This window comes from Pezoporus occidentalis, unplaced genomic scaffold, assembly GCF_034315485.1.
Source record: "Pezoporus occidentalis ecotype Australia unplaced genomic scaffold, CSIRO_AGI_Poc_V1 ctg420, whole genome shotgun sequence".
NCBI classification, from domain to species: Eukaryota; Metazoa; Chordata; class Aves; order Psittaciformes; family Psittacidae; genus Pezoporus; species Pezoporus occidentalis.
Window position 1 is genome coordinate 74,630 of NW_026915748.1, and position 26,541 is coordinate 101,170.

The 26,541-nt window shown below is 59.5% G+C and overlaps 1 protein-coding gene across 2 annotated transcripts; it reads left to right on the top strand.

Annotated features, from left to right (window-relative positions):
• The first annotated feature begins 1,815 nt into the window (after positions 1-1,815).
• TCF7L1 (transcription factor 7 like 1) lies at positions 1,816-21,963 on the top strand. Of its 2 annotated transcripts, none has more exons than XM_062634310.1 (12): positions 1,816-2,101; positions 2,180-2,240; positions 3,091-3,221; positions 16,620-16,703; positions 16,801-16,933; positions 18,178-18,280; positions 18,441-18,524; positions 18,896-19,039; positions 19,124-19,283; positions 19,630-19,737; positions 20,745-20,817; positions 20,891-21,963. In XM_062634310.1, the coding sequence occupies exons 1-12, from the start codon at positions 1,898-1,900 to the stop codon at positions 21,355-21,357; spliced, it is 1,752 nt and encodes a 583-aa protein (XP_062490294.1). In that variant the 5' UTR covers positions 1,816-1,897; the 3' UTR covers positions 21,358-21,963. The 2 variants fall into 2 exon arrangements, with proteins under 2 accessions (XP_062490294.1, XP_062490295.1); XM_062634311.1 differs by having other exon boundaries at positions 2,186-2,240.
• The last annotated feature ends 4,578 nt before the right edge of the window (positions 21,964-26,541 follow it).

The following is a 26,541-nucleotide window of genomic DNA, read 5'->3' on the forward strand; positions in this document are numbered from 1 at the left end:
CCGTCCCACCGTCACCTCCTCCGTCCCGTGGACCTCCCATCCCACTGTCACCTCCTCCGTCCCGTGGACCTCCTGTCCCACCGTCATCTCCTCCATGCCATGGATCTCCCCTTGCTCCTTTATGGATTCACACTGGAGCTGGGAGACTGCTGGAAAAAAACAAGGATTTCACTGATTATTTCTCTCTTTTAGCAGCCCCCGGACACATCCGGGCTCTCCCGAACCCCAGAGCATGGATCTGCCTGGGAAGGGGCAGCTCTGAACTCCCTATTCAGCACATGGATGAGGTTCATTAAAAGCCGGGTAATTAAACATCTGGAGGGCTGGGAGCGGGGCCGGGCTTCCCGCTATTCCCTGAGGAGCTCTGGCCGGGGGGACTGGGGTCACCAGTTATCCCGACGTTACAAAAGCCTTTTCATGGAGTCTTTGAGGCAAAGCAACTGAAGGACCTTTGTGGGGCTGGCAGGGAGCGCTGGGGCTGGGGCTCCTGGGAGCAGGAATCCAGGACTGTGCCAGTGAAACGGGGAGGTGGGAATTCCGGCTGGAGCCTGGGGGTCACGGCCAGGCTGAGGGTGATGGCTACGGTGAAGCTGGTTGGAGGTGCTGGATGAGGCCCTGCTGGGTTCACCTAAGGGGGTGCTGGGTGGGCACCCATCCCACCCTTGTGTCCCTGTCATGGGGGAACAAGGCCACTGGTGAGGGTGACACGGACACCCTGGTGGGATGGGGATGCTCAGGTTTGGTGGGGCACAGGGGTAGGATGGGGCTTCCTCGGTGGGATGGGGCCACTCCGGAGGGACAGGATCAGCCTTTGCGGATGGGGGGGTCTCCTATTCCGTGGAGGAATCCAAATGGGATAGGGACACCCCAGCAGGACAGGGGCACCCTGGCAGATGGGGGCACCTTCGGTGGAACAGGGGCACCGAGGTGGGAGGGGGGCACCTGAATGGGATGGGGCAGGGTAAGGACAAGGATGGGGGTACCCAGCTGGGATGAGGAGTCCCTCTGATGGGATGGGGTGTGCTGGGTGGGATGGAGGTACCCAGCTGGGATGAGGAGTTCCTCTGATGGGATGGGAAGACTTTGGATGGAATGGAGGTACCCGGGTGGGACACAGGCACCTCAGATAGGGCACGCTGGATGGGGTAGAGGAAGTCTGGATGGGATAGAGGGAGCCTGGATGGGATGGGGAGCACATGGTATGGGGGGACCATGGAAAAGTGGAACACTGATGGGATGGCGGGGGATCTGGATGGGATGGGGTGTGCTGGATGGGAATGAGGGACTCAGATGGGATGGGGGGCCCTGGACAGGATGGGGGGGACCGGGGCAGGATGAGGGAACACAGATAGCATAGGGGGACCTGGATGGGATGAGGGACTCCCAGAATAGGAGCCCTGTCTGTGTAGGACGGGCCCTGGGTGTGATTGCAGGGACAGGGTCAGGGTGGGGGACCTGGGCAGGATGGGGAAAACACAGAGGGGATGGGGGGACCCTGGATGGGATGGGGGGTCCTGGACAGTATGGGAGCCCTGGCCCTGCAGGGGACACCGTGGACGTACCGGGGAGCCCCTGGATGGAACACAGATGGGATGGGGGGGACCTGGACGTGCTGGGGAGCCCTGGACGTGCTGGGGAGCCGCAGGGAGGGCTCCGGGCCCCTGGACGTGGCGCCGCTGCCCCGCCCGGTCCGGGTCCCGCCGTCGGGCGCTCGCCGGTGGCGGGGCCGGTCGCGGGGCGGTGCGAGCGCCCTGCCCTGCCCCGCGGTGTCGGTTTGCAGCCGGGCTCCTCCTCCCCCCGCCGCCCCGCGCATTCCCGACCCTCCCGGGCGGCGGCGGCGGCGGCGGCGGCGGGGCCCGGCGGGGCCGGAGCGGGGCGGCGGGGCCGGACCCCCACCATGCCGCAGCTGGAGCCCGCGGCCGGGGACGACCTGGGGGCCCCCGACGAGCTCATCGCCTTCCAGGACGAGGGCGAGGAGCAGGACAAGGGCGCGGGGCGCGGCTCGGCCCACGGGGACCTGGACGAGCTCAAGTCCTCCCTGGTCAGCGAGACCGAGAACCGCGGCGCCGGCTCCGGCTCCGGCTCCGGCTCCGACCCCGAGGTGAGGCCGGGGGGCGGCGGGGGCCGCGGCGGGCGGTGGGACCCGCTCCCGGCCGCGCTCACCGCGCTCTCCCCGCAGGCGGAGCGGCCCCCGCAGCCCCGGGAAAGTTTCCAGAAGCCGCGGGACTATTTGGCAGAAGGTACCGGCTCCCCCCGGCCCGATCCCCCCCCGGCCCCGGCCCCGCTCCCGGTCCCGGCCCCCGCCGCATCCCCCCGGGACCATCCGACACTTCGCAACTTCTTTGTTTCCGCCCCCGGCTGCGGGCGGGACCCCCGGGACCCCCCCCCCCGTCCAACCAACCCCTTCTCGGTGCCCGTCCAACCCCCCCGGGTCATCCCCCCTCTGTCCACCCCCCCCCCCGTTTCCCCCCCCCCGCTGTGTCGGGGCCCCCCTCCACCGGAGGAACCGGTCCTGGCGGCGGCCCCCCCGCAGCGATCGCGGCCCCCAGGGCCCTACTCCCCCCCCCCCCGTTAACCGGCCCCCGATCGCTTCCCACGGATGGATCCGTGTCCACCCCCACCGCGGAGCCGTCCCCCAGGACCCCCCCGTGCAGCCGAGGACCCCCTCGGGGGGGGGGAGATCGGTCCAGGACACCTCGCCCCTCGCCGCCAGCCCAGTGCCCCCCACCTCCACAAATGGGCTCCCCCCCTTAAGGGAACTGCGCCCCTCCCCCCCCCTGCGCCCCCCCCCCCCCCGAAGAACCAAGGACCCCCCTGAGGGACCTGGGTGCCCCCCCCCTCCGCCCCGAGAGGACCACCTCGAGGGACTTGAGCATCCCCAGCGGGACCTACCTGGGACCCCCAAGTGGGACCCCCCTTCGAGAAGAACCAAGGACCCCCCCCCCAGGGGACTTCAGCACTCCCAAAGGGACCTTCACCTAACCCCCCCATGCTCCCATCTTTCCCCCCACCATGGGAGCACCCCCATCCCCCGTGTGTGTCCCCCGATTCCACCCCCTCTTGACCCCCCCCCCTTCCTTCTCTCACCAGTGGTCAGACGCCAGCAAGATGGGGGGTTTTTTAAGGGCCCCCCCTACCCCGGCTACCCCTTCCTGATGCTCCCCGAGCTGGGCAGCCCCTACCTCGCCAACGGAGCCCTGTCCCCCGGTGGCGCCCGCACCGTAAGTGTCCCCCCGGCCCCCCCCCCAAGACCCTTTCTGGGATGCTCAAACCCCACTTCCCTGCAGGGAAGCAACCGCCTGATGCTGGCAACCCCCGAGGGGTCCATTCCCCTTACATTGAGCTGGTTTGCCCCCTCGCGGGTATAGGGACCCCCCGGGGGTGTCGGTGAGTCTGGGGGGGGGTCCTCGCCCTGAAACCTGACCCTGAGCTGCGCCTCTTTTCTCATTGAAAACCTACTTGTTGGAGCTCTCAATGGGCTGATGTTGGAGCTCTCAATGGGCTGACATTGTCTGGCCCTTAGGAAAGTGATTAAGCAAATGGAGTGAGGATTTGGGGAGGGGAAAAGGGGGGGGGGGGTACAAAGGAGAACGGGATTGACCTCCCCCCACACCTCAGCATCACCCCTCTGCACCCAGAGCATCCCAAACTCCAGCCTGGGCCATGGCCATGAGCCTCACTGAGAAACTCGAAGTGAATTCAGAGCTCCAAAGTGAATTTGGACACTGGGTTAAACCGGGTTTAGCCACAGGACCCCGTTCCCTGCCTCAGTTTCCCCATCCCGGGAAGGGATGTGCTATGGTACCCGTCAATCCCGGCTGCAGCATCGCAGTTTTCCGGGTGGATTTCTCCCTCGGTGGCACCGGAGAGTTCAAAGCCCATCCTTTGCCCTGTTGGAAGCTGCGTTTCCATATATAATACGGAAAGGAGGGCAAAAAACAGTGCAGTTCAAATGGCTTAAAAGCCCGGTTGGGGTCCGGCTTCCCAGTGGTGTCGTGTGGCGAGTTTTCTGTGTGTTTGGGGTTTCTTTGGGATTTATTGGAAGTAACTGGTTTGAATGATGAGGACAGGGGGTGTGTTAGAGAAATCTCCCGAGTTCGACTGCTGGCCGGGAGCGGGATAAAGGTTGTATCCCCACTTTGTCACTTTTGGTCTGAATACGTTTTGGAGATGATGCACAACTGGCCACGATCCCAAATACCGGCAAGGAAAACGGGATAATGGAAAGGGACTGGGATTCGTAGAACCTGGCCGCTAACGATGATTTAATGAATCCCAGAAAAGGAGATTAATTAAAAGGAGCTGGGAGAGGAGCTGCTGTTGCATCCCGGGTGTTGATGCTGAGCCTGTTGGGGGATGAGTGGGGATGGGAAAGCCCCGGATTGGGGCCGAATCCCACTGGGTCCTATGCAGAGCTGAGCCTGGGGCACTGACTGAGTGCAGAAGCATCGCAGTAGGGGCAAACTGGAGGGGGTTTTGGGGGTGCACGTTGCGTCTCATTGCAACCAGGAGGTGTCTGGAAAGGGAAATGTGCTGCGCCGTATCCCGTTTCATGGAATAACCCCCCCCCCCCCCCGAGCTCTGCACCACTCGGCAAACCCCATCCTCTGGATCCTGGGATGCCAGCTCGGCTGGGACATCATCCTCGATCCTGCATCCTGGAGCCAATGGGGCGCAGCATCCCGAGCCCATTCCGCATCCAGGCACCACCCACCCTCATCCCGGGAAGCTTCGAGGCAAGACCGGACACGTGCGGCACAGGGTGGCGGGAGCAGCCCCGGGAGCTTTTTGTTTTCCCGTTTCCTTCTTTTTCCCCCCTGCAGCCATTGGAGGAAATGAGCTGATCCGCGGGATCCGGCCATCCCGGTGGCCACGGCATCCCGGGGGGGGCTGCGGCTTGAACCGCACTGCTCCGAGTGAGGAAAGGGAAGATTTTGGAGGGGAAAATCCCCAAATCCCAAGAATCTCTGTGCCGGGGGATGCTGGGACAGCCACGGCAGCAGCTAAACCACTGGATGAGCTTTTTGGGATGAACAAGCAGGCAAGCGGCTGCTTCTGCATCTCTCGTGCTCCCAAATACCTGGAAACCTGGAAAATGAGTTTGGGATGTGGAAACGCGATGCCTAAACAAGGAGCAGCGCCTCCATCCCTGTGCAAAGCTGCTGGGCACTGAAGCCACGGGACGCTCCAGCTCTTTGGGTTAATCCACTCCAATATCACCGGTGTTGGTTCCATTCAGGACTCTGGAATTTGGGATTTCTCGCTCCCCGGCATCGCTGTTCTGGGATATTTTGAGGCCTCCCTAAGGTGGGGTTGGAATTTGGCAGGATCTAATGCTGGCATTGCCATTCAGGGCAGCATTTTAGCCTGGTTTTCCCTATGGGTGCACCGGGAATCAGGATTTGAGGACTCCTGAGGCTGAGTTTGGCTCCCTGGGATCATCACCCCTCAATTCCCCAAAATAGGAAGCTACCCAAGGCCGGATGGGAAGGAAAAGGTCTGGGCACCATGAGTGGAATGGATGCAAACCCCTGTTGCCGCCACACTGGATCCATCCCATCAGGATCATTTGGAGCTGGTGCCTTTTATCCCAACCCTGGAACAAGCGGGATCCATAGTGGAGCAAAATCAGACTGGGATGTCCTCCTCCAGGTTGGGAAAGGGATGGAACCGGACACTCAGCATCCCCAAACCAGGCACAGCACCACCAGGGAGGAGAAGCCGGGACCATGCATTGGTATTGACCAACCTCACATGGGGTTGTCGTGGTTCCGTCCCAAAACAAGGAGTTTAATCCCAGGAATTCCAGTCTGGAGGCAAGGATTTAGATGCAGCCCAGGCACCCAACCAGCTCCCTGTGCCGAAGTCATCCATGCTCTGGTGTCATTAATGCATCGCTGGGTTGTGGCCCTCAAGTAAACGAGGGAGAAAAGCATCACTTGGGCTCCTTTTGGCTTTGTCCCTGCCATTCCCGAGCCCAGCTCCCGATCCCGGCGCGGGACAGAGGCAGATCTGTCTGCAAAGGAAAATCCATCCTGGCCCCGCGCGGCTGCCAAGGAAAATGATTCAAATTCCGAGTTTTTGGCAAGAAAAGGGCTTGTTCCCAAAGCCGGGCGGGTGCTGCCGGAGGCTCCGCCAGAGCGGGAAGGGCTTTGGCTCGTGCTCCGGCGGGATGTGGGATGGAGGTGTTGGGATGCAGGGGGCTCAGCATCCATCGCTGGTTGGGCTCCGGGCACTTCCTTGGTATTCACTGGTTTCTTTGGGATTCCCCCCCCCCCTCCCAGTTTCTGTCCCCACCTGGGAAATCGGAAGGAAAACCAAAGGATTTTTCCCACTTTTTGGCTTCTTTTGCTCAGCAGCCGTGCCCATCGCGTGCCTCCCTGCAGCAACCCCAGCCTGTGCCTCAGTTTCCCCTGTTGAGCCTCTGCACACAATGGCCCCTTTGTGTCTCTTCCTTAATTATGCCATTCGGCTAATTACCCTGAGGTCTGCTTGGAGGGGCTAAATGAGACCTACAGGAGGTTTCCACTAACCCCCCCCCCCAGCTTCTCCCTCCTCCCTCCCTTTTCCAACACGATTCCCAAATGAAAGCAATGAAGTAAGTGCTCCGGGCGACTCTCATCAGACCTGGTTTTGTTAAGGGGACTTAACACGCATTCATCATCCCGCTGCTATTCCCAGCAGCTGCTTTGCATTAGTTTTCCTTCCTTGAAGTCGCTGGCGGGAGCGGGAGGGAAAAGAGGAACCCGGAGCGAAGCGCCTGGCGCATCCCAGCCGGAGGAAGAGGAGGGATAAGGGCAGAGGAAGGCTGTGATTGCGCCGTCTCTCCAGGCTTGGGTTGAGGGGGCAATGGGATGGGATGGGGAAGGTACCAGGGAGGAGGATGAGGAAGGAGTGATGGTGATGATGGTGATGGTGATGGTGATGCACGATTCCACGGCTTCTTTATGGGGTTAGGTTTTGGCAGCTCTGGCACCCTGTGCATTGCTCCCTGAGCCCTGGGAATCGCTCCTTGAGCCCTGGGAATCGATCCCTGAGCCCTGGGAATCACTCCCTGAGCCCTGCAGATCAGTCCCTGAGCCATGGGGATTGATCCATGAGCCCTGGGATTGATCCATGAGTCCCGGGAATCGCTCCCTGAGCCCTGGGATTGATCCACGAGCCCTGGGAATCAGTTCCTGAGCCCTGGGAATCGATCCCTGAGCCCTGGGAATGACTCCCTGAGCCCTGCAGATCAGTCCCTGAGCCATGGGGATTGATCCATGAGCCCTGGGATTGATCCATGAGTACTGGGAATCAGTTCCTGAGCCCTGGGGATCGCTCCCTGAGCCCTGGGAATCAATCCCTGAGCCCTGGGATTGATCCATGAGCCCTGGGAATCGATCCCTGAGCCCTGGGGTCAGTCCCTGGGGCCTGGGAATTGATTCCTGTGCCCTGGGGAGCCCCCCACGAAGCATGGCAGAGGGCAGGGGAGGCTGCCAGGCCATGCTGCCGGGTGAGCTGCTGTCCCATGGGTGCTGCCTGGGCTGTTAAAGGACCCCCAGGTGTCCCATGCGTGCCGCTGCCCTGGTGCTCCCCCAAGCCTGGGTGCAGCATCACCCGTCAGGATGCAGAGATGCAGCCACCAAAATAAGGAGCTCCGTGTCCATTGGGAGCAGCAGGACCCTCCTCACCCGCAGTCCCACGCCAGGGTGGCTTCCAGGGACGTCTCCCGTCGTTCCAACACCCTGGATGGACTCTTAAGCGTTTTACACACGCAGAAACCCGTTCAAACCTCTTCCCGGGGTGCACATCGCGTGTCACGTCCCCCAGGTCCAAGGATGCTCGGGGCGGGGGGGGGGGGGCTTGGAGCCGGTGGGATTTTTCCTGCCGGGGTGGGATGAGCCCTTTGCACCCGCTGGGATCCCCCCGGCGCGGATGCAGCCGCTGGGGGATGAATGGAGCCATTCAGCGTGATGGACGGGAGCTGAAAGCTGCATACAAAAGCCTGGGGGCAGCAGGGAAAACTTGTTGCCGGCAGGTTTGGGGCTCAGAGAGGGAATTGCGGTCGGTTGGATCGTGGTGAGTCCAATCCCAGCTTGTTCCATGGCTCCTGCGAGCGGCAGGGATGCTCCGGGCATCCCTGCGTGGAGGATGCTCCTACCCATGGGCAGTGGATGCTTGGAGCATCCCTGTTTTGGGATGAAGCTGGCTCTTGGTATTGCTTGTGAGCCTTATCCTACTTCCTTCCATCCCTTCCATCCTGCCTTTTCCTTTGTGGAGCCGTAGCTGGGTCCAGGCTGCTCCCTGGCATTCCCGGTGTGGGAACAGAGGGGCTGTACCTTGAGCTAAGGTCGGCTTTAAGCACTGCCTCTCCGAGCTCATCCCAAATGGGGATGTTGTGGGGCTCATTTCCCAGCTTCCAGCCCCTTTTCCTAGTTTCCCATCCCAGTGCTGTTGGCATTTCCCACCTGGTGCCACTGGCTGAGGGGTTTGGGAAGCATCACGGGAACGGTCAAGCATCCTTTAGTGGGGAGTCCCAAGCACCCAGCACCTGCTCCTACCCCAAACCCATGTCCCCAAAGCCATTGACTTGGTTTGTGTCACTCTGGGAATGCTGGGAAGGGACACCAGGAGCCGTGGGGACAACCTGGGCCGCAGCATTGCGCCCCTTCGCAGCCCTTTAAAACCCCAGTGGGAAAAAGAAGAATCCCATCAGGAATTCTTGGGGTTCTCCTGGGCAGGATGCAGGGGTGCAGGACACCCCCCGAAAGGGCTCATTCCAGCTGGAAACTGGCAACATCTGGAGGAGATTTGGCTGGGAAGCGGCTGGGAGCGGGAGGAGGGGTGAGGATTTATGGCTTGTTTCTGGGGCTGTAAATCCCAGCTGTAATTGGGATTTCTCCCTCCCTAATTATCCGCAGGGAAGCGGAATGCGGCGGCTCCGTGCGGGGATGCGGGATGGGCGAGGGGCTGGGAGGGATGCTCCTTGGTTTTCCCTGCTTTTCCTTGCCATGAAGGTGGTTGATCCGAGCTCGGAGGGAGGGCGAGGGACCGGGTTCCCTCATCCCGTTCCTGCCCCGGGGTGGAATCCCGGTGGCAAGCGAGCGGGCAGCCGCCCTCCTCCAAGTGGGATTCGCTTCCCATGGCCCATGGTGGCCTTTGAGAAGGAGCTTTTGCCCTGCCCCCCTTTTGGCCCCATTCCACCCCTTTTTCCCCCTCTTTTTCCCCTTCCCACTCCTTTCCCTCTCCCCCCCTTTCCATCACCTTTCCCCCTCCCTGCTCCCTCTTTTCCTCCTCCTCTCCTCTTCCTTTCCTCTTCTTTCCTTCTCTCCCCCCACTCCCTCCCCTTTCCCTTCTCTTTCCCCCTTCTTTCCTCCCTTTTTCCTGCTTCCCCCCCTTTCCCCTCTCTTTCCCCCTCTTTGTCCCCTCTTTTTGCCCCCCCTTCCTTCCCCTTTCCCCACCTTTTCTCCTCCCCGTTTTCCCCGTTTCCCCTTCTTATTCTTCTTCCCTTTTTCCCCTTTCTTCCCCCCTTTTCCCTCCCCTTCCTCCTCTTTTCCTTCCCCCCCTCCCTTTTTTCCCCTCCTCTCTTTCCCCCTTTTCAGGGCTCAGCCACCCCCCCCTCCCTCCTCCCCTGCAGCCTCAGGACCTCCTGCCGGGGCAGATTTGGGCCTTTGCCAGCCTTTGGCTCCCAGGCGGAATTTTGTGGGATCAGACGATGCCTCGAGCCAAGAAAACCCTTTTCCCTCAGAACTCCCATTTTCCTCTGACCCCCTGAGCTGCCGGGAGCCAAATCTGCCTGGTTTTATCCCAAACAAGCCAGAGATGCTGCTTCTTGGGATGCTGTGGAGCATCCAATACCCAGACAAAGGGTTCTGGGGGCTCCATCAAGTATCCCAGAAAACGGGCCATTCCCACCTCCCCCGCAGGGTTTTGGGATGGATTTTGGGGGGGGAAAGGGCTGGATTGGAGGCGGGAGGGGGAAGGGCAAGCGGATGGTTATCCCACAGCTGTGTAAACAGGCCGGGGGGGATCAGCGGGGCCATGGTCCGGCTTTGCCAAACCCTGGGCATTAGGGCTGGAAAAGGGCATGGTGTTTGGGATGGGTCCCTGTCCGCACCGCCTGCCCCAGGCTGCTCTCAGGGATGGAGGTGATGAGGGATGGATGGATGGATGGATATTGGGAATGTTCTGGTAGGATGCTTCCCTGGATGCTTTCTGGGTCTTTGGGGATGGGATGAAGTTGCTGGGTGCCGGCATCATTTGGATCTCTGCTGGGATGGAGCAGCATAGGCAGAGGGAGATGCTGGTGCGGAGGCTTTCATCCAGGAAAAAGGGGTTTCCCTGGAAAAGCGGCAGCTCAGGTTCCAAAGGGACCTTTTCTATCCCAAAAGGAGAGGCTGGTGGAGAAGAGGCTGCCATGACCTTATGCCATCCCGTGGGGATGCACAATGCTGGGATGTTCAACACTGGGATGTGCAGTGTTGGGATGTGCAACATCGGGATGTGCAGTGTTGGGATGTGCAATGCTGGGATGTTCAACACTGGGATGTGCAGTGTTGGGATGTGCAATGCTGGGATGTTCAACATTGGGATGTGCAATGTTGGGATGTTCAACACTGGGATGTGCAGTGTTGGGATGTGCAATGCTGGGATGTTCAACATCGGGATGTGCAGTGTTGGGATGTTCAACATCAGGATGTGCAGTGTTGGGATGCACAATGCTGGGATGTTCAACATCGGGATGTGCAGTGTTGGGATGTGCAGTGCTGGGATGTTCAACATTGGGATGTGCAGTGTTGGGATGTGCAATGCTGGGATGTTCAACATCGGGATGTGCAGTGTTGGGATGTTCAACATCAGGATGTGCAGTGTTGGGATGTTCAACACTGGGATGTTCAACATTGGGATGTGCAGTGTTGGGATGTGCAATGCTGGGATGTTCAACATTGGGATGTGCAGTGTTGGGATGTGCAATGCTGGGATGTTCAACATCGGGATGTGCAATGCTGGGATGTTCAACATCGGGATGTGCAGTGTTGGGATGCACAATGCTGGGATGTTCAACACTGGGATGTGCAGTGTTGGGATGTGCAATGCTGGGATGTTCAACATCGGGATGTGCAGTGTTGGGATGTTCAACATCAGGATGTGCAGTGTTGGGATGCACAATGCTGGGATGTTCAACATCGGGATGTGCAGTGTTGGGATGTGCAGTGCTGGGATGTTCAACATTGGGATGTGCAGTGTTGGGATGTGCAATGCTGGGATGTTCAACGCTGGGATGCACAATGCTGGGATGTTCAACATTGGGATGTGCAGTGTTGGGATGTTCAACACTGGGATGTTCAACATTGGGATGTGCAGTGTTGGGATGTGCAATGCTGGGATGTTCAACATTGGGATGTGCAGTGTTGGGATGTGCAATGCTGGGATGTTCAACATCGGGATGTGCAATGCTGGGATGTTCAACATCGGGATGTGCAGTGTTGGGATGTGCAATGCTGGGATGTTCAACATTGGGATGTGCAGTGTTGGGATGTTCAACATTGGGATGTGCAGTGTTGGGATGTTCAACATTGGGATGTGCAGTGTTGGGATGCACAATGCTGGGATGTTCAACATTGGGATGTGCAGTGTTGGGATGTGCAATGCTGGGATGTTCAACATTGGGATGTGCAGTGTTGGGATGCACAATGCTGGGATGTTCAACATTGGGATGTGCAGTGTTGGGATGTGCAATGCTGGGATGTTCAACATCGGGATGTGCAGTGTTGGGATGCGCAATGCCAGGAGGATGGGCAGAGCCTTGAGGTGTAACACCAGGACCAGCACCACCAGGATACACAATCCTGGGCTGTGAGCTGCTGGGACATGCAATGCTGGGATATGTGATCCTGGGACATGGAACACCGTGACATGCAGTGCTGGGATATGTGATCCTGGGACATGGAACACTGTGACATGCAGTGCTGGGATATGTGATCCTTGGACATGGAACACCGAGACATGCAGTGCTGGGATATGATCCTGGGACATGGAACACTGTGACATGCAGTGCTGGGATATGTGATCCTGGGACATGGAACACTGTGACATGCAGTGCTGGGATATGTGATCCTGGGACATGGAACACCGTGACATGCAGTGCTGGGATATGTGATCCTGGGACATGGAACACCGTGACATGCAGTGCTGGGATATGTGATCCTGGGACATGGAACACCGTGACATGCAGTGCTGGGATATGTGATCCTGGGACATGGAACACCGTGACATGCAGTGCTGGGATATGTGATCCTGGGACATGGAACACCGTGACATGCAGTGCTGGGATATGTGATCCTGGGACATGGAACACCGTGACATGCAGTGCTGGGATATGATCCTGGGACATGGAACACCGTGACATGCAGTGCTGGGATATGTGATCCTGGGACATGGAACACCGTGACATGCAGTGCTGGGATATGATCCTGGGACATGGAACACCGTGACATGCAGTGCTGGGATATGTGATCCTGGGACATGGAACACCGTGACATGCAGTGCTGGGATATGTGATCCTGGGACATGGAACACCGTGACATGCAGTGCTGGGGTATGATACTGGGACATGGAACACCGTGACATGCAGTGCTGGGATATGATCCTGGGACATGGAACACCGTGACATGCAGTGCTGGGATATGATCCTGGGACATGGAACACCGTGACATGCAGTGCTGGGATATGATCCTGGGACATGGAACTCCGTGACATGCAGTGCTGGGATATGATCCTGGGACATGGAACACCGTGACATGCAGTGCTGGGATATGTGATCCTGGGACATGGAACACCGTGACATGCAGTGCTGGGATATGATCCTGGGACATGGAACTCCGTGACATGCAGTGCTGGGATATGATCCTGGGACATGGAACACCGTGACATGCAGTGCTGGGATATGTGATCCTGGGACATGGAACACCGTGACATGCAGTGTTGGGATATGATCCTGGGACATGGAACACCGTGACATGCAGTGCTGGGATATGTGATCCTGGGACATGGAACACCGTGACATGCAATGCTGGGATATGTGATCCTGGGACATGGAACACCGTGACATGCAGTGCTGGGATATGTGATCCTGGGACATGGAACACCGTGACATGCAGTGCTGGGATATGTGATCCTGGGACATGGAACACCGTGACATGCAGTGCTGGGATATGCAGCACCAAGACACACAATGGAGGGACACGCAGCACCAGGACAAACGGCACCAGGACATACAGCATGGAATGGCAGCCATGCGATGCTGGGACACACAGCACCAACCCTGCCACCAGCCAGGACCTTTTCCTGCCTTCCCAGGATGAACATCTGAGCCGGGACTGAGCCCTGCGCATGGAAGAGGAGAGGGAATCCGCTCATTCCAGCCCCTAATTGGGCACTGGGGATCCCATGGAGCTGCTGCCTCCTCCCTGAGCATGGAGGTCAGAAGCCACCAGCACCACCACCAGCACCACCCCTTCCTCTGTGCTGGGGCCGTGGTTTGGGGTCATCCCACCCGGGGAGGGGATGGATGGATGGGTGGATGGATGGATGGATGGATGGATGGATGATGGATGGACGGACAGACAGGAGCCTTCATTGTGGTCCTAGCACCGGCTGGCAGGGAAGGGGTTAACTCCCTGCTTTTAATTGGGGGGTGGCTGGTAACGAGGACCCAGAACTTGCTCTAATCTCTCTGGAATGTGACCGATTTTCAGCTATTTTCTCCCTTCTGTTTTTGTTCCCCCCTAATAGCTCCAATGTGCCGCTCGCGCCGGCCCCGCACGTGCAGGGACAGTGGGAGCTGTGTCCGCGCTTCCCGAGGGGAAGGGGCTTCAGTTTTCCACATTAGCACTGAACCATTCGCCAGCTCCCCCCCCCCCTTTGTATATTTTGAAAGGGTCCCCCCCTTCCTCTCCCCTCCCCGGCCTCCTGAAACGGCCTCACCATGAGAAGAAGCCTTTTATACCCCCGGCTTCCCCCCCGCCGCCGTCCCCCAGCGGCTTCTCCGCTTACAGAATAGACGAGAAAGCCCCTTTGTGAGGGGGGCAGCGGGCAGGGGACGGCGAGGAGGAGCCACGGGTGCCCGCTGGGGACACAGGGGGCATCTCCTGCCTTGCCCTGGCCCCACGAGGTGGTGAGACCTTAAAGCTCCTCCAGCCCCTGCCATGGCCAGGGACCCCTTCCACTGGAGCAGCTTGCTCCAAGCCCCTGTGTCCAACCTGGCCTTGAGCACTGCCGGGGATGGGGAAGTGTTCTCGTCTGTCACCAGCCGTGGGGATGCTCATCTTGTGCATTGCCCTTTGGACCGTCATGGAGGTGTTGGGATATCTTGTGTGTGGCCCCAGTGCAGCCGTGGGGACATTGGGGCATCTCTTGCATCGCCCTGGCGTGGGCATAGGGATGTTGGAGTGAGTGCAGAGGAGGCCATGGAGATGCTGCGAGGGCTGGAGCAGCTCTGCTCTGGAGCCAGGCTGAGAGAGCTGGGCTGGGACAGCCTGGAGAAGAGAAGGCTCCTGAAGGGGAGACCTGAGAGCAGCTCCAGTGCCTGAAGGGGCTGCAGGAAACCTGGAGAGGGGCTTGGGACAAGGGCAAGGGGAATGGCTTGAACCTGCCCGAGGGGAGACTGAGATGAGCTCTTAGGGAGACCCAAACCAATGTGATTCTTTGTTGGGTCACCTCTGGCACGGCCTCAGGGATGCTCATGGCACTGCCTCAGCCACGCTCCCACTGGGAGCATCTCCAGGAGCATCTCAATGCTAAACCCTCTCCGCATCCACGCGCCGCAGCAGCTCCGGTGGCCCTTGGCTCTGCAGAGCCAGCCTGGTGGTGCTAAGCTGTTGTTGGCAGCTCCGGCGAGCCCTGGCTCCCTGCCTCCTCCTCCACAACTGGCCCTGGGAGCAGCGGCCAAGGGCCGGGTCTGGTTGCGGCTCCCTGGCTCTGAGGGGTCCTTCCTGTCACCGTTATCCCGGCAGTGCCAAGGATCAACCTGGGCAGAGTGCGTGGAGCATCGGGCCCGGGGTGCTGGAGCATCCCTGTGCGCGCGATGGGGATGGGTGAGCGGTTTGATGGCGTTGCAGTAGGTTTTGGGGGGGGTTCCCTGTGCCTGCACTTGGGTTCACAGGGAATCCTCATCCCGGGCTCGTTGGGATCGTGCTGTATCCAGTGGGGCTTCCAGCAGGATCATCCCAGCGGCTGCTGGACTCCCGGCCCGCTCTGGATGGGCTTCACTTGGGTTTTGAGGCTGCCGGGACGTGCCGGTGGGGTTGTGGCTTACCCACGGTTGTGGGGCTGTTGGTGGAGTGGGACTGAGTGCCGACGGACAGGGGGTGCTGGAAGAAGGACTGGAGATGGAATACTGGGAATGGAGAGGGGTGATACTGGTGACATAGGAAGGATGCTGGAGACGGAGCTGGGGTGCACTGGAGGTGAAGGAGAAGATGCAGAACGGGTGTCAGGGGGGTACTGGAGATGCAGGAGGGGATGAGGGGTGCAGGAGGGGATGCAGGAGAGGATGGGGGGAAGCAGGAGAGGATAGGGGGAAGCATGGGGGGATGCAGTAGGTGTGGCCAGCTGGATGCAGGAAGGAATGGGGATGCAGGAGGGGATAGGTGAAAGCAAGAGGGGATAGGTGAATGCAGGAAAGGACGGGGAATGCAGGAGGGGATGGGGATGCAGGAAAGGATGGGGGGTGTAGGACGGATGCTGGAGGCAATGGGGAGACGTTGGAGACTGTGGGGAAGCGGGAGGTGATGCAGGGGGGCACACAGGACACTTTGGGGTCCCTGCAGGAGGCAGCGCTGGCAGGGAAGCCTCCGGCCAGGCACGGAGGGGTTAACGCTCCCGCAGCTCCTCGCTGGCTTTTCCTTCCAGCTGCTGCGGATCACGAAGGTTTGTACGTGGGGAAATTCCTGCGCGCAGCTGCGGCCCGTCCGGGCCACATTCCCCAGCTCCGGCATCCCGAGGGACGCGCCGTCTGCCGGGAACCGCCCCCGGGCCCTCGGCACAAAGCACCTTTCTTTGGGGTGTCCAGGGCCGAGCTGAGCCCAGCGAGCACGAACCCCCCCACAGTAGCCCCAGCTTTGCCTTTCCCTCGCTGCAGCGTGGGGCTGGGTTTGTGCCCTGTGGCAATGGGAGGTTGGTGCCGGAGCCCCAGGGAGCTGGTTTGGGGGAGGGTAAAGGGTGCCATCAGCGTGGGCAGGGAGGGGTGTGGGGCTCGTGGCTCCCCAGTGAGAGAGCAGGGATTTGAGGCTGGGGTTTGGCACCATCCTTTCCTGCATCCCCATCCCCTCCTGCATTCCCCATCCTTTCCTGCATTCACCTATCCCCTCTTGCTTTCACCTATCCCCTCCTGCATCCCCATTCCTTCCTGCATCCACCTGGCCACACCTACTGCATCCCCCCATGCTTCCCCCTATCCTCTCCTGGGTTTGGCATAGGGGTGCAATAGGGCTGAAAACAGCCCCGTGTGCCCCCCAAAACCCCTTTGCCACCAGCCCACGGTCACGTCCATGGGTCAGGGTGCCCCAGCCGAGCGTGCAGGCGGAGCTGGGGGTATTTGGGGTCTGGTGGAGAGCATGACCCCCGCTGTCCCGCAGTACCTGCAGATGAAGTGGCCGCTGCTGGACGTGCCCGCTGGTGCCACGCTGAAGGACAGCCGCTCGCCCTCGCCCGCACACTTGGTAAGAGCCGCTGCATCCCACCGGGATGAGGGGTTCCCAGCCCCCCCGTGATGCTGATGTGAGGTCGCTTTCTCCCTCCCGTGTGCTCTGCCCGCAGTCGAACAAGGTGCCGGTGGTGCAGCACGCCCATCACATGCACCCGCTGACGCCGCTCATCACCTACAGCAACGACCACTTCTCACCGGGGTCACCTCCCGGGCACCTCTCACCCGAGATCGACCCCAAGACGGGTGAGCAAAGGGACTGGAGCCATGCTGGGAATGGGGGGCTCTCTGCTGGATGGTCCCACTGCTTCCCCATGGCTTCCGCAGCTGCGCCCTGGGTGGTGGGAAGGGGATGCAGGTGGTGGATGGGGACGGGTCCTCGCCTGGCTCAGGTTTGGTTGGGGTGAGTGGGGATCCTTCCAGGTCTCAGCATCCCCTCCTCGTGCTGCTGATGAGCAGGAGGGTGCTGGGACAGAGGTGGGATGCTTGGAAGAAGGTGGGGTGCTTGGAAGGAGATGAGGTGCTTGGAGGGAGGTGGGGTGCTTGGAAGGGTATGGGGTGCTTGGAGGAGGACAGGATGCTTGGAAGGAGATGGGGTGCTTGGAGGGAGATAAGAGGCTTGGAAGGGTATGGGATGCTTGGAGGAGGACAGGATGCTTGAAAGGAGATGGGGTGCTTGGAAGAAGATGGGGTGCTTGGAAGGACATGGGGTGCTTGGAAGAAGATGGGGTGCTTGGAAGGAGATGGGGTGCTTGGAGGGAGATAGGAGGCTTGGAAGGGTATGAGATGCTTGGAGGAGGACAGGATGCTTGGAAGGAGATGGGGTGCTTGGAGGGAGATGGGATACTTGGAGGGAGATGGAGTGCTTGGAGGGAGATAGGATGCTTGGAAGGAGATGGGATGCTTGGAGGGAGATGGGATGCTTGGAGGGAGACGGGATGCTTGGAGGGAGATGGGATGCTTGGAGGGAGATGGGATGTTTGGGAGGAGATAGGGTGCTTGGAGGGAGATGGGGTGTTTGGAAGAGTATGGGATGCTTGGAAGGAGATGGGATGCTTGGGGGAGGATGGGATGCTTGGAGGAGGACACGATGCTTGGAAGGAGATGGGATGCTTGGAAGGAGATGGGATGCTTGGAAGGAGATGGGATGCTTGGAAGGAGATAGGATGCTTGGAGGGAGATGGGATGCTTGGAAGGAGATGGGATGCTTGGAAGGAGATGGGATGCTTAGAAGGAGATAGGATGCTTGGAGGGAGATGGGATGCTTGGAAGGAGATGGGATGCTTGGAAGGAGATGGGATGCTTGGAAGGACATGGGATGCTTGGAAGGAGATGGGATGTTTGGAAGGAGATGGGATGCTTGGTGGGAGCTGGAGTGCTCAGAGGAAGGGTGCATGGGGGCAGACGAGTTGCTGGGATCGCAAGCGTGTGCTCAGGGCCCGTGTCCATGTTCTAACACCTTCCCCTTTGTCTCCCTCCCTCCTCGGCAGGAATCCCACGGCCGCAGCACCCCTCGGAGCTGCCCCCCTATTACCCGCTGTCACCGGGAGCCGTGGGCCAGATCCCGCACCCGCTGGGCTGGCTCGTGCCGCAGTAAGGAAGGGCCGTGTCCCGTGAGCCCCTTCTCCTCTTCCCGCTTCATCCCATTATCCACGCAGTGGGATGCTGATGGGGCGGGTGGGAAGGGAGGAGATGGGGAGATGGAGATGGGTCCAAGGGGCCGATTTCTCCACTGAAGCTGGTGTGTTTGCAGGCAAGGGCAGCCCGTGTACTCCATCCCTCCCGGCGGCTTCCGGCACCCCTACCCTGCCCTCGCCATGAACGCCTCCATGTCCAGGTTTGTCTCTGCAGGGGTGAGGGACCCTCCTTGGGCATCCCGGAGCTGGCAGTGGGATTTTAGCTGCTTCCCTGAGGATGTGGGACTCATTCCACGGTGGGACACCCTGCTCCGCACGGGCACAACCCAGTCCCAGGAGGTTGTGGTGGCCTCCTTGGCCAAAAATACCCCCAGAAGGCTGAGGATGGTCCCCATGGGTAGGGGGAAAGCGCCAGCCCATGGGCTCAGAGCATCACTTGGGTCCATGTTACACCGTGGAGCTGGTGGTCTCTTAAACAGAGGAGGTTCTCAGGAGGGTTTGGGGTGGAACCGGGGCTGTTGGTGCCGGTGGGGAGCTGACAAGCCCTCTTCTCCTGCTCCCTCTGCTGCAGTTTGATGTCCAGCCGCTTCTCCCCACACATGGTCCCCCCCCCGACCCATGGGCTGCACCCCTCGGGTATCCCGCACCCCACCATCGTCTCGCCCATCGTGAAGCAGGAACCCACCCAGCCTAGCGTCAGCCCTGGAGGCAACACGTGAGTGTGGGGCAGAGCAGCCCCGGGGACAGGGGCTCGTCCCCTGCGAGGGGCAGAGGGGGTCCTGACCCCTCCTCGTTGCAGGAAATCCCCCGTGACTGTGAAGAAGGAGGAGGAGAAGAAGCCCCACATCAAGAAGCCGCTGAATGCCTTCATGTTGTACATGAAGGAGATGAGGGCCAAGGTGGTGGCCGAGTGCACGCTGAAGGAGAGCGCTGCCATCAACCAGATCCTGGGCAGACGGGTACGGGCATTTCCCTTGGCATTGGTTTGGGTTGGAAGGGACCTTAAAGCTCCCCCAGCTCCAACCCCTGCCACGGGCAGGGACCCCTTCCACTGGAGCAGCTTGCTCCAAGCCCCTGTGTCCAACCTGGCCTTGAACACTGCCAGGGATGGGGCAGCCACAGCTTCTCTGGGCACCCTGTGCCAGCGCCTCAGCACCCTCCCAGGGAAGAGCTTCTGCCTCAGAGCTCATCTCAGTCTCCCCTCTATCTATTAAAGCCATTCTAAGGTGGCAATGGGATGGGAGCTCTGCAGCCGCAGGGCAGCGTGTCCCAGGGGCTGCAGCGTGGTCTCTTCTCCCCCTGCAGTGGCACTCGCTGTCGCGGGAGGAGCAGGCGAAGTACTACGAGCTGGCACGGAAAGAGCGGCAGCTCCACTCGCAGCTCTACCCGACGTGGTCAGCGCGGGACAACTACGTAAGGGATGGGGATGTGGGACCGGCGGGGATGGGGTCTCTGGGATGGGATGAGGTGTCTGTCTGGGATGGGATGAGGTGTCCATCTGGGATGGGGTGAGGTGTCTGTCTGGGATGGGTTCTCTGTCTGGGATGGGGTGAGGTGTCCGTCTGGGATGGGGTGAGGTGTCCATCTGGGATGGGGTGAGGTGTCCATCTGGGATGAGGTGTCCATCTGGGATGGGGTGTCCATCCGGGATGAGGTGTCCGTCTGGGATGAGGTCTCCATCTGGGATGGGGTGTTCATCTGGGATGGGGTGTCCATCTGGGATGGGGTGAGGTGTCCATCTGGGATGAGGTGTCTGTCTGGGATGGGGTCTCTGTCTGAGATGGGGTCTCTGTCTGGGATGGGGTGTCCGTCTGGGATGAGGTGTCCGTCTGGGATGGGGTGAGGTGTCCATCTGGGATGGGATGTCCATCTGGGATGGGGTCTCTGTCTGGGATGGGGTGTCCATCTGGGATGAGGTGTCCATCTGGGATGAGGTGTTCGTCTGGGATGGGGTCTCTGTCTGAGATGGGGTCTCTGTCTGGGATGGGGTGTCCGTCTGGGATGGGGTGTCCATCTGGGATGGGGTGAGGTGTCCATCTGGGATGAGGTGTCTGTCTGGGATGAGGTGTCTGTCTGGGATGGGGTCTCTGTCTGAGATGGGGTCTCTGTCTGGGATGGGGTCTCTGTCTGGGATGGGGTGTCCGTCTGGGATGGGGTGTCCATCTGGGATGAGGTGTCCGTCTGGGATGGGGTCTGTGTCTGAGATGGGGTCTCTGTCTGGGATGAGGTGTCCGTCTGGGATGGGGTGTCCCCTCCTGTCCCCTCACTGGGTGTTTGTCTCGTTGCTCTGCTCATGGAGCAACCTGAGGCACTGGTGCTGAATCCCTGCAGATAAATCCCTATCAGGGGCACCCCCATCCCTGTTTCGAACACCCCCAAGGCCTCTGCAGTGGCACAAACCACTTTATAACCCTTCCCAGGGCAAGAAGAAGAAGAGGAAGCGGGAGAAGCTGGCGCAGCAGCAGCAGCAGCAGCAGAGCCACGACACGGACAGTCAGTATCCCCCATCCCGGTCCCTTTCCCCCTGCGGGGCTGCTCCCGCTCACCCCATCCCACCCCATTCCAGGCTCCCTGGTGTCCAAGGGCAAGAAGCCGTGCGTGCAGTACCTGCCTGCCGAGAAGCCCTGCGCCAGCCCCGCCTCGTCGCACGGCAGCATGCTGGACTCGCCCGCCACGCCGTCGGCAGCGCTGGCGTCCCCGGCCGCGCCGGCAGCCACGCACTCGGAGCAGGCGCAGCCCCTGTCGCTCACCACCAAGCCGGAGGCCAGGCTCAGCGTGCATTCCGCCGGCTTCCTCTCGGGCAAAGCCGCCTCTTCCTCCTCCTCTTCTTCCTCCTCCTCCTCCTCCTCCTCCTCCTCGAGCCTCGGCAGCCCGCCCTCGCTCCTCTCCAGACCCATCCCCTTCACCTCGGTGCCCTCCGCGGCTCTCCTGTCCTCGCCTCCATCCTTCGCGGCCACCATCCCGTCCCCGCCGGCTGCTCTGGCCGTGCTGCAGACGCAGCCCCTCTCCCTGGTCACCAAACCTGCTGACTAAGGGAAAACCTTGTCCCCCTTCTCGGCCCCGGCCCGTCCGTCCCCTCCCTGCTGTACATTGCAGAAGCCACAATCAAGATTCAAACGCAGCCAAAACCATTATTGGTCAATATTTGACCCTCTCTGAACTCTTTTGTAAGCAGACTCTGGAGGAAGGGGCTTTCTGCTCACACGTAAAGACCGTTTTTATTAATAAAAAAGGAAAAAAAAGGCAAAAAAAAAAGAAGAAAATAGCCCCTCCGTAAGCTGCCGATGATGGAAACCTCCTGCGAGGCGCCTGCGGGCACGAAGCGAGTGCTCCCAATGCCATGGGCAGTCCAGCACGGAATGCAGCGGGCATTGCATCCATCCCGGAGGCAAGAGGAGAAACACCAGCGACAGACCCGCTGCCTCCTGGTGCTCCAAACCCCTCCTGTCCTGTGGCTCTGCTCCCGGCCACAGCGATGGCTTTGCTCCGTCCCAGCGAGGAGCTGGATCCTGCCCTGGGGATGCTCCGTGCTGCGGCTGTACCGGGGGGCAGGATCCGGGGCTGAGCCCTGGCTGGGGGCGTTTTCTCCCCATGAAACCCTGTTATTTTTCACTAAAGGAAATAAAACCTCAGCTGTAACTCGCTGCGTGAGCGTGGTCAGTGCAGGGAACGCTCTCTGCCCATCACTGCCTCCTCCACAGCGCTCCGGTGCCGCCGCATCCTGGGAAGCATCAGGCTGGGGCTCTGGTCCAGCCCCAGGCGCCTCCCTCGATGGGCACAGGGTGCTTTAGGGGTGTCCATCGGGGAGACACGGGCAGCAGGATATGGGGTTTGGGTAAAGCAGGTGCTGGGGGGCCTGAGGAGTGGAGGATCCGGAGTTGTCTCAGCCAGGAGCTGCAGGGTGCCCTGTGCCTGCTGCTTCCAGCCCAGGGATGCCACATGAGGATGACAAAGGACCTGCACTGAAGCCAGCCAGGGGCACCCGGTGGATTTTCAACCAATCGGAAGTTCTTGGTCAGTTTAATACTTGAGCTCATCAAGACTCCTCCTGTGCTGTATTTTTTAACAGGAAAATCTCTGTTTCCAAGTGTCTCACTGAAAATCACAACCCTGTTTTCTGTCGCAGGTTTAACCCCGAGCTGCTCCTGCCCAGGGGTGCTTTGTGCTGTTTATAGTCCTGGTTCATTCCCTTTCCTGAACCTCTTGGTTTCCACTGCCCAGGACCCAGCCTGGCTCCTCTCCCCCTGGCCCAGTGCTGCATGGGGAGGACCAGGGTGTCCGAGCAGCACCCAGACCCTCCCTGGGTGATGGGCTGAGCCCTTCCCGCTCGGCTCTCAGTTTGGGGGGTGCTTTTGCTCATTAATGGCATATGTGACATTTTTCTTCCCTTTCCAGTGCTGAGCTGCTCAAGGAGCCACCAGGGAAGTGCTTTTAGCAGCAGCAGATGTCCGTATGGAGGTAGAGGGGAAAAGGGACCATCTCGGTGTCTTGTCCTCGAGGAGGATGCTCTCCGCGTTACCAGATGTTGCGTGAGACGAGCGTGTGCCATGGGGTGACGCCGGCATCTGGAACCCCATTGGATGGAACCCGGAGGATGAGAAAGTGCCTGGAGCATCTTTAGTCCCTGCTGCAGCCCAGAGAGCCCTGACCTTGCTGGACGTTTCCACTCCACACAGGAGATGGTTTGAAGCTCTTGCTTTCAAAGGACAGATCTGAAGCACTGGGGCATGGCACGGTGCCTCCACCCCAGCACCCAAGAGGACCAGGCACGCAGCTTGCATTAATGGCATCCTGATGGCACGTGGTGCGAGATCCAGGCTCCAGAGGATTAGAGAGCCCCTGGAACCACGTGTGCCCGTGGGCTGGAAGGGGCAAAACGCTGCTGCCTTCAGAGAGGCCGTGCCAAGGAGCCGGTTTCCTGCGAGGAACGCCTGGAGCGCATGCGGCCCCGCCGTGCCCAACACCGGGAGCAGGCTGCAGGCAAACAACTGCTTGAATTAGATTTCATGGGAAATTAAAGGCATGAAGAGACCTGTCACAAGAATTAGAGGCTGAACCGGAGCCAGACAGCTTCCAACAGATGTTGGACTTCAGCAGGAGAATATTCCTTTGTTTTGCTCTGCCTTTTCCCATACAGAAAAGGAACATCTGTTCCGATGCCTTCGCGGTGCTCCCAAACTGGGATAGGCTTGGATTATCCCCTGCTAGAAGAGATGCAACTGGGCACCAAAGCCCTCTTGGCTTCTCCTGGAGGACAAGGCCGGTTCCATGGTGCTCCATCTCAAGAGGACATGTTGAGGCTCTCCTAGCTGACCCAGGCTGATGGTGGTACCTGCATACCCTTCATGCTTTATGGAAGTGTTGCATTTAGACAGGTTCCCAATAGAAAGCCACTGCACAACTCCTGCTCCTGCCTTCGGAGGTGACTTTTCTTCACAGGGCTCCCCACCATCACATCCAACAAAGGGGAAAAGGTCGGGGAGGGAATGAAATGAGGAAAACTTGGGCAGAAGCTCTTCCCTGTGAGGGTGCTGAGGCGCTGGCACAGGGTGCCCAGAGAAGCCGTGGCTGCCCCATCCCTGGCGGTGTTCAAGGCCAGGTTGGAGGGACCCTAAAGCTCACCCAGCTCCAACCCCTGCCACGGGCAGGGACCCCTTCCACTGGAGCAGCTTGTTCCAAGCCCCTGTGCCCAACCTGGCCTTGAGCACTGGCAGCTATTCCTCCATGGGCCTTTCCTGCAGTGAGGAAAGGTTTAAACCCTGGACTGCAGGATGCCGCTTCCATGCAGAGCCCAGCCCCAGCCTCCTGCGCCCATCACCGGGGTCTTATGGCCGGGACCTGGTTCAAAGCTTGTCAGGAGCAAACCTGTGGTAGAGCTGGTGCTTTCCTTGCTGCTGCTTGGAAGCGGGGTTACTCCTGTCACCTCCATCCTCTTGCTTAATTACAGCATCTCCATCAAGCAGCCCCCAGCCCCGCTCCCCCCCAGCTCTGGCTATTCACTAATTGAAATGCCTAATGAGGTCCCAGGGGTCTCCTGCAGAGATGGAGCTAATTAGAGGCTCCACGGTGAACCCTGCGAGCGGCAGCAATGAGACGGAGCGTTCCTCAAGCCCGGGGAGGGGGGGGATGCAGCAGATGTCCCGTTTCCCGGCCCCGCACTGGGCGCTCCGTGGGCTCCAGGCTCCTGCCATAGCAGCTGGTGCAGAGGCACTGGCTACACTTAATACATTTTAATTAGCATCATTAAATTGTTCCATTTGCTAATTGTTTCTCCTTTTGATCCTTTCTCCTGACCAGATTAGCCCTCTGGGGGAAAGGGATGGGATGGGGGATGCAGGCGCTTCTGACAAGGTGAGGACTTTATTAGCTCCAAGCATTGAAGTGCCTCAGTTGGTTCAGTTCTCGTCCAGATTTGGGTGTACAGCCTGGTCTCGGTCATTGTGGCCGTTCTCAGAAAGAGTCATCCCCAAAAAGCAACATCCCACAGAGATTTATGGGAAGAGATGAGGAAACCAAGCGGATCTGGCTGGAGTTGGAATGGAACGGGGTTGGGTTAAAGGTGATAAAGGACCAGCAGCTGCCATCACCTGGGTGAGACTGAGAGGGAATTTCCTCCTTCTGCTTTGCAGACAGAATAATCCCCAATCCTCCTCCTTTCCCTCCCTCCAGCCCACATCCGTGTGGCCGTGCTGAAGCCAGAAGGAATTTCCTTGTTGTCCACATCGATGCAGCTTCCCGTTTCCCGGCTGCGCGCGGAGGGGGCAGCCCCGGAGGCCAGGGGAGGTCACTGCTCCTGTTTATCCCATTTTAGCCAAGAAAAGTGCTGAAGGCAAAGGAGCCCGGAGCGAGGCACCGGCGCTGAGCTGATGTCAGCCTGGGACTTGGTATCTTGGGCAGGATCCCATTCCCAGATGCATTGTTGTAAATCCAGAGGAACTTGGCCTCTGTTCCGTTGCTCTTGACTTCCAGGGGTGTGAGTGAAAGCTGAAGGGGCTGGGCATGAGAAACAGCCCCGCTTGTCTGCTTTTAATGTCAGCAAAAGCACTGGGCCAACTGCTCTTGTGTCTCCTTGGAAGGGCAGGAATGGGCAGAACGGAGCTGCTGGGAACGTTGGAATGGGTTGAATTGAATCGAGGTTGGAGGGGGGCAAAGAAGGAAAAATCGAGCACATAATCCATTGTGCTCTGAGGCCAAGTCAGGATTATTCCCCACGGTATTATCGCTGCACAGGACTCATTTGGTTGCATGGTGAATGGTGGTGGGATATTTTTCCAGGTTTTAGTGTTAAATGGAGCGGCTGAAGGATCTGGGACGTTCTTGTGGTTCCTTCTAGAGACTTGGGCGCGTGTCCTTCGGCAGGATGTCGTGTTAGGGATGAGATACAGCTCTGGTGACAGCATGCTCTGGAGTGGTTGAGCACCAAGGAAGTTCATCCTGGGTGGAGAGGAAGGCAAATCCATTGATCTGAAAGGAGTGAGGACAAATGGAGATTGATACTCATAAGGCAAATTACAGGGACTTGATGGTGTGATTTCTGCACCTGGAAAACTGATACCAAAGCTCTGGCTTTGGGAAGGACAGGCAGGGAGGTACGGATGATGTGCCCCCATGCCAAAGTCCCTAAAGAGAGGGACCCAGACCTGTGTGGGGTCACCAGGAAGCAGTGATGGGCAGGGAGAAAACCCAAGAGGAACATGTGGAGATCTTTGGTTTACCAGGATCCCACAAAAGCCATGGCTCAGCCGACATCTGCTCGGAAAGGGATACAGCAAGAGGGATACGGCGAAGGAACGGACCCGAGGACATCAAATCCACGTGAGGAGCTCAGACCGTGGCAGGAGGATGACGGGTGGATGTGGGGAGCTTCCTTCGTTTCGTGTGCGTCAAGTCCAGGCTGGTTCCCATCCCCGGAGCAGAGCCGGAGGCTGGAGAGGAGCGGGATTGCCAGCGGAGGGTGATGACATCCTCATGGCCGCTCTGCTGACCGAGGTGGAGGAGCCCTGGGTGCGGGTGCGGAGGGAGCCCGGAAGGGAGCAGGGAATCCCATAGGGAGAGATGGACACGGGCTGGGTAAGGCAGGCTCCAGGGCGAGCGGTCCTCATAGGAGCACAGCCCTCGGCGCTAAGCCCCGCCCCTAATTTACATAGACCACGCCCGTTACGCAGCAAGCCCCGCCCATCGGTCGGAATAAGCCACGCCTCTCAATCTCCATAAGCC

Bases quoted from the DNA above. Each gene is read 5' to 3' on its own strand.
- TCF7L1 (XM_062634310.1), top strand. From the start codon at position 1,898: ATGCCGCAGCTGGAGCCCGCGGCCGGGGACGACCTGGGGGCCCCCGAC. The intron at 2,241-3,090 runs GTACCGGCTCCC...TTCTCTCACCAG, and splicing joins GCGGGACTATTTGGCAGAAG to TGGTCAGACGCCAGCAAGAT. The intron at 18,525-18,895 runs GTTTGTCTCTGC...CCTCTGCTGCAG, and splicing joins ATGAACGCCTCCATGTCCAG to TTTGATGTCCAGCCGCTTCT.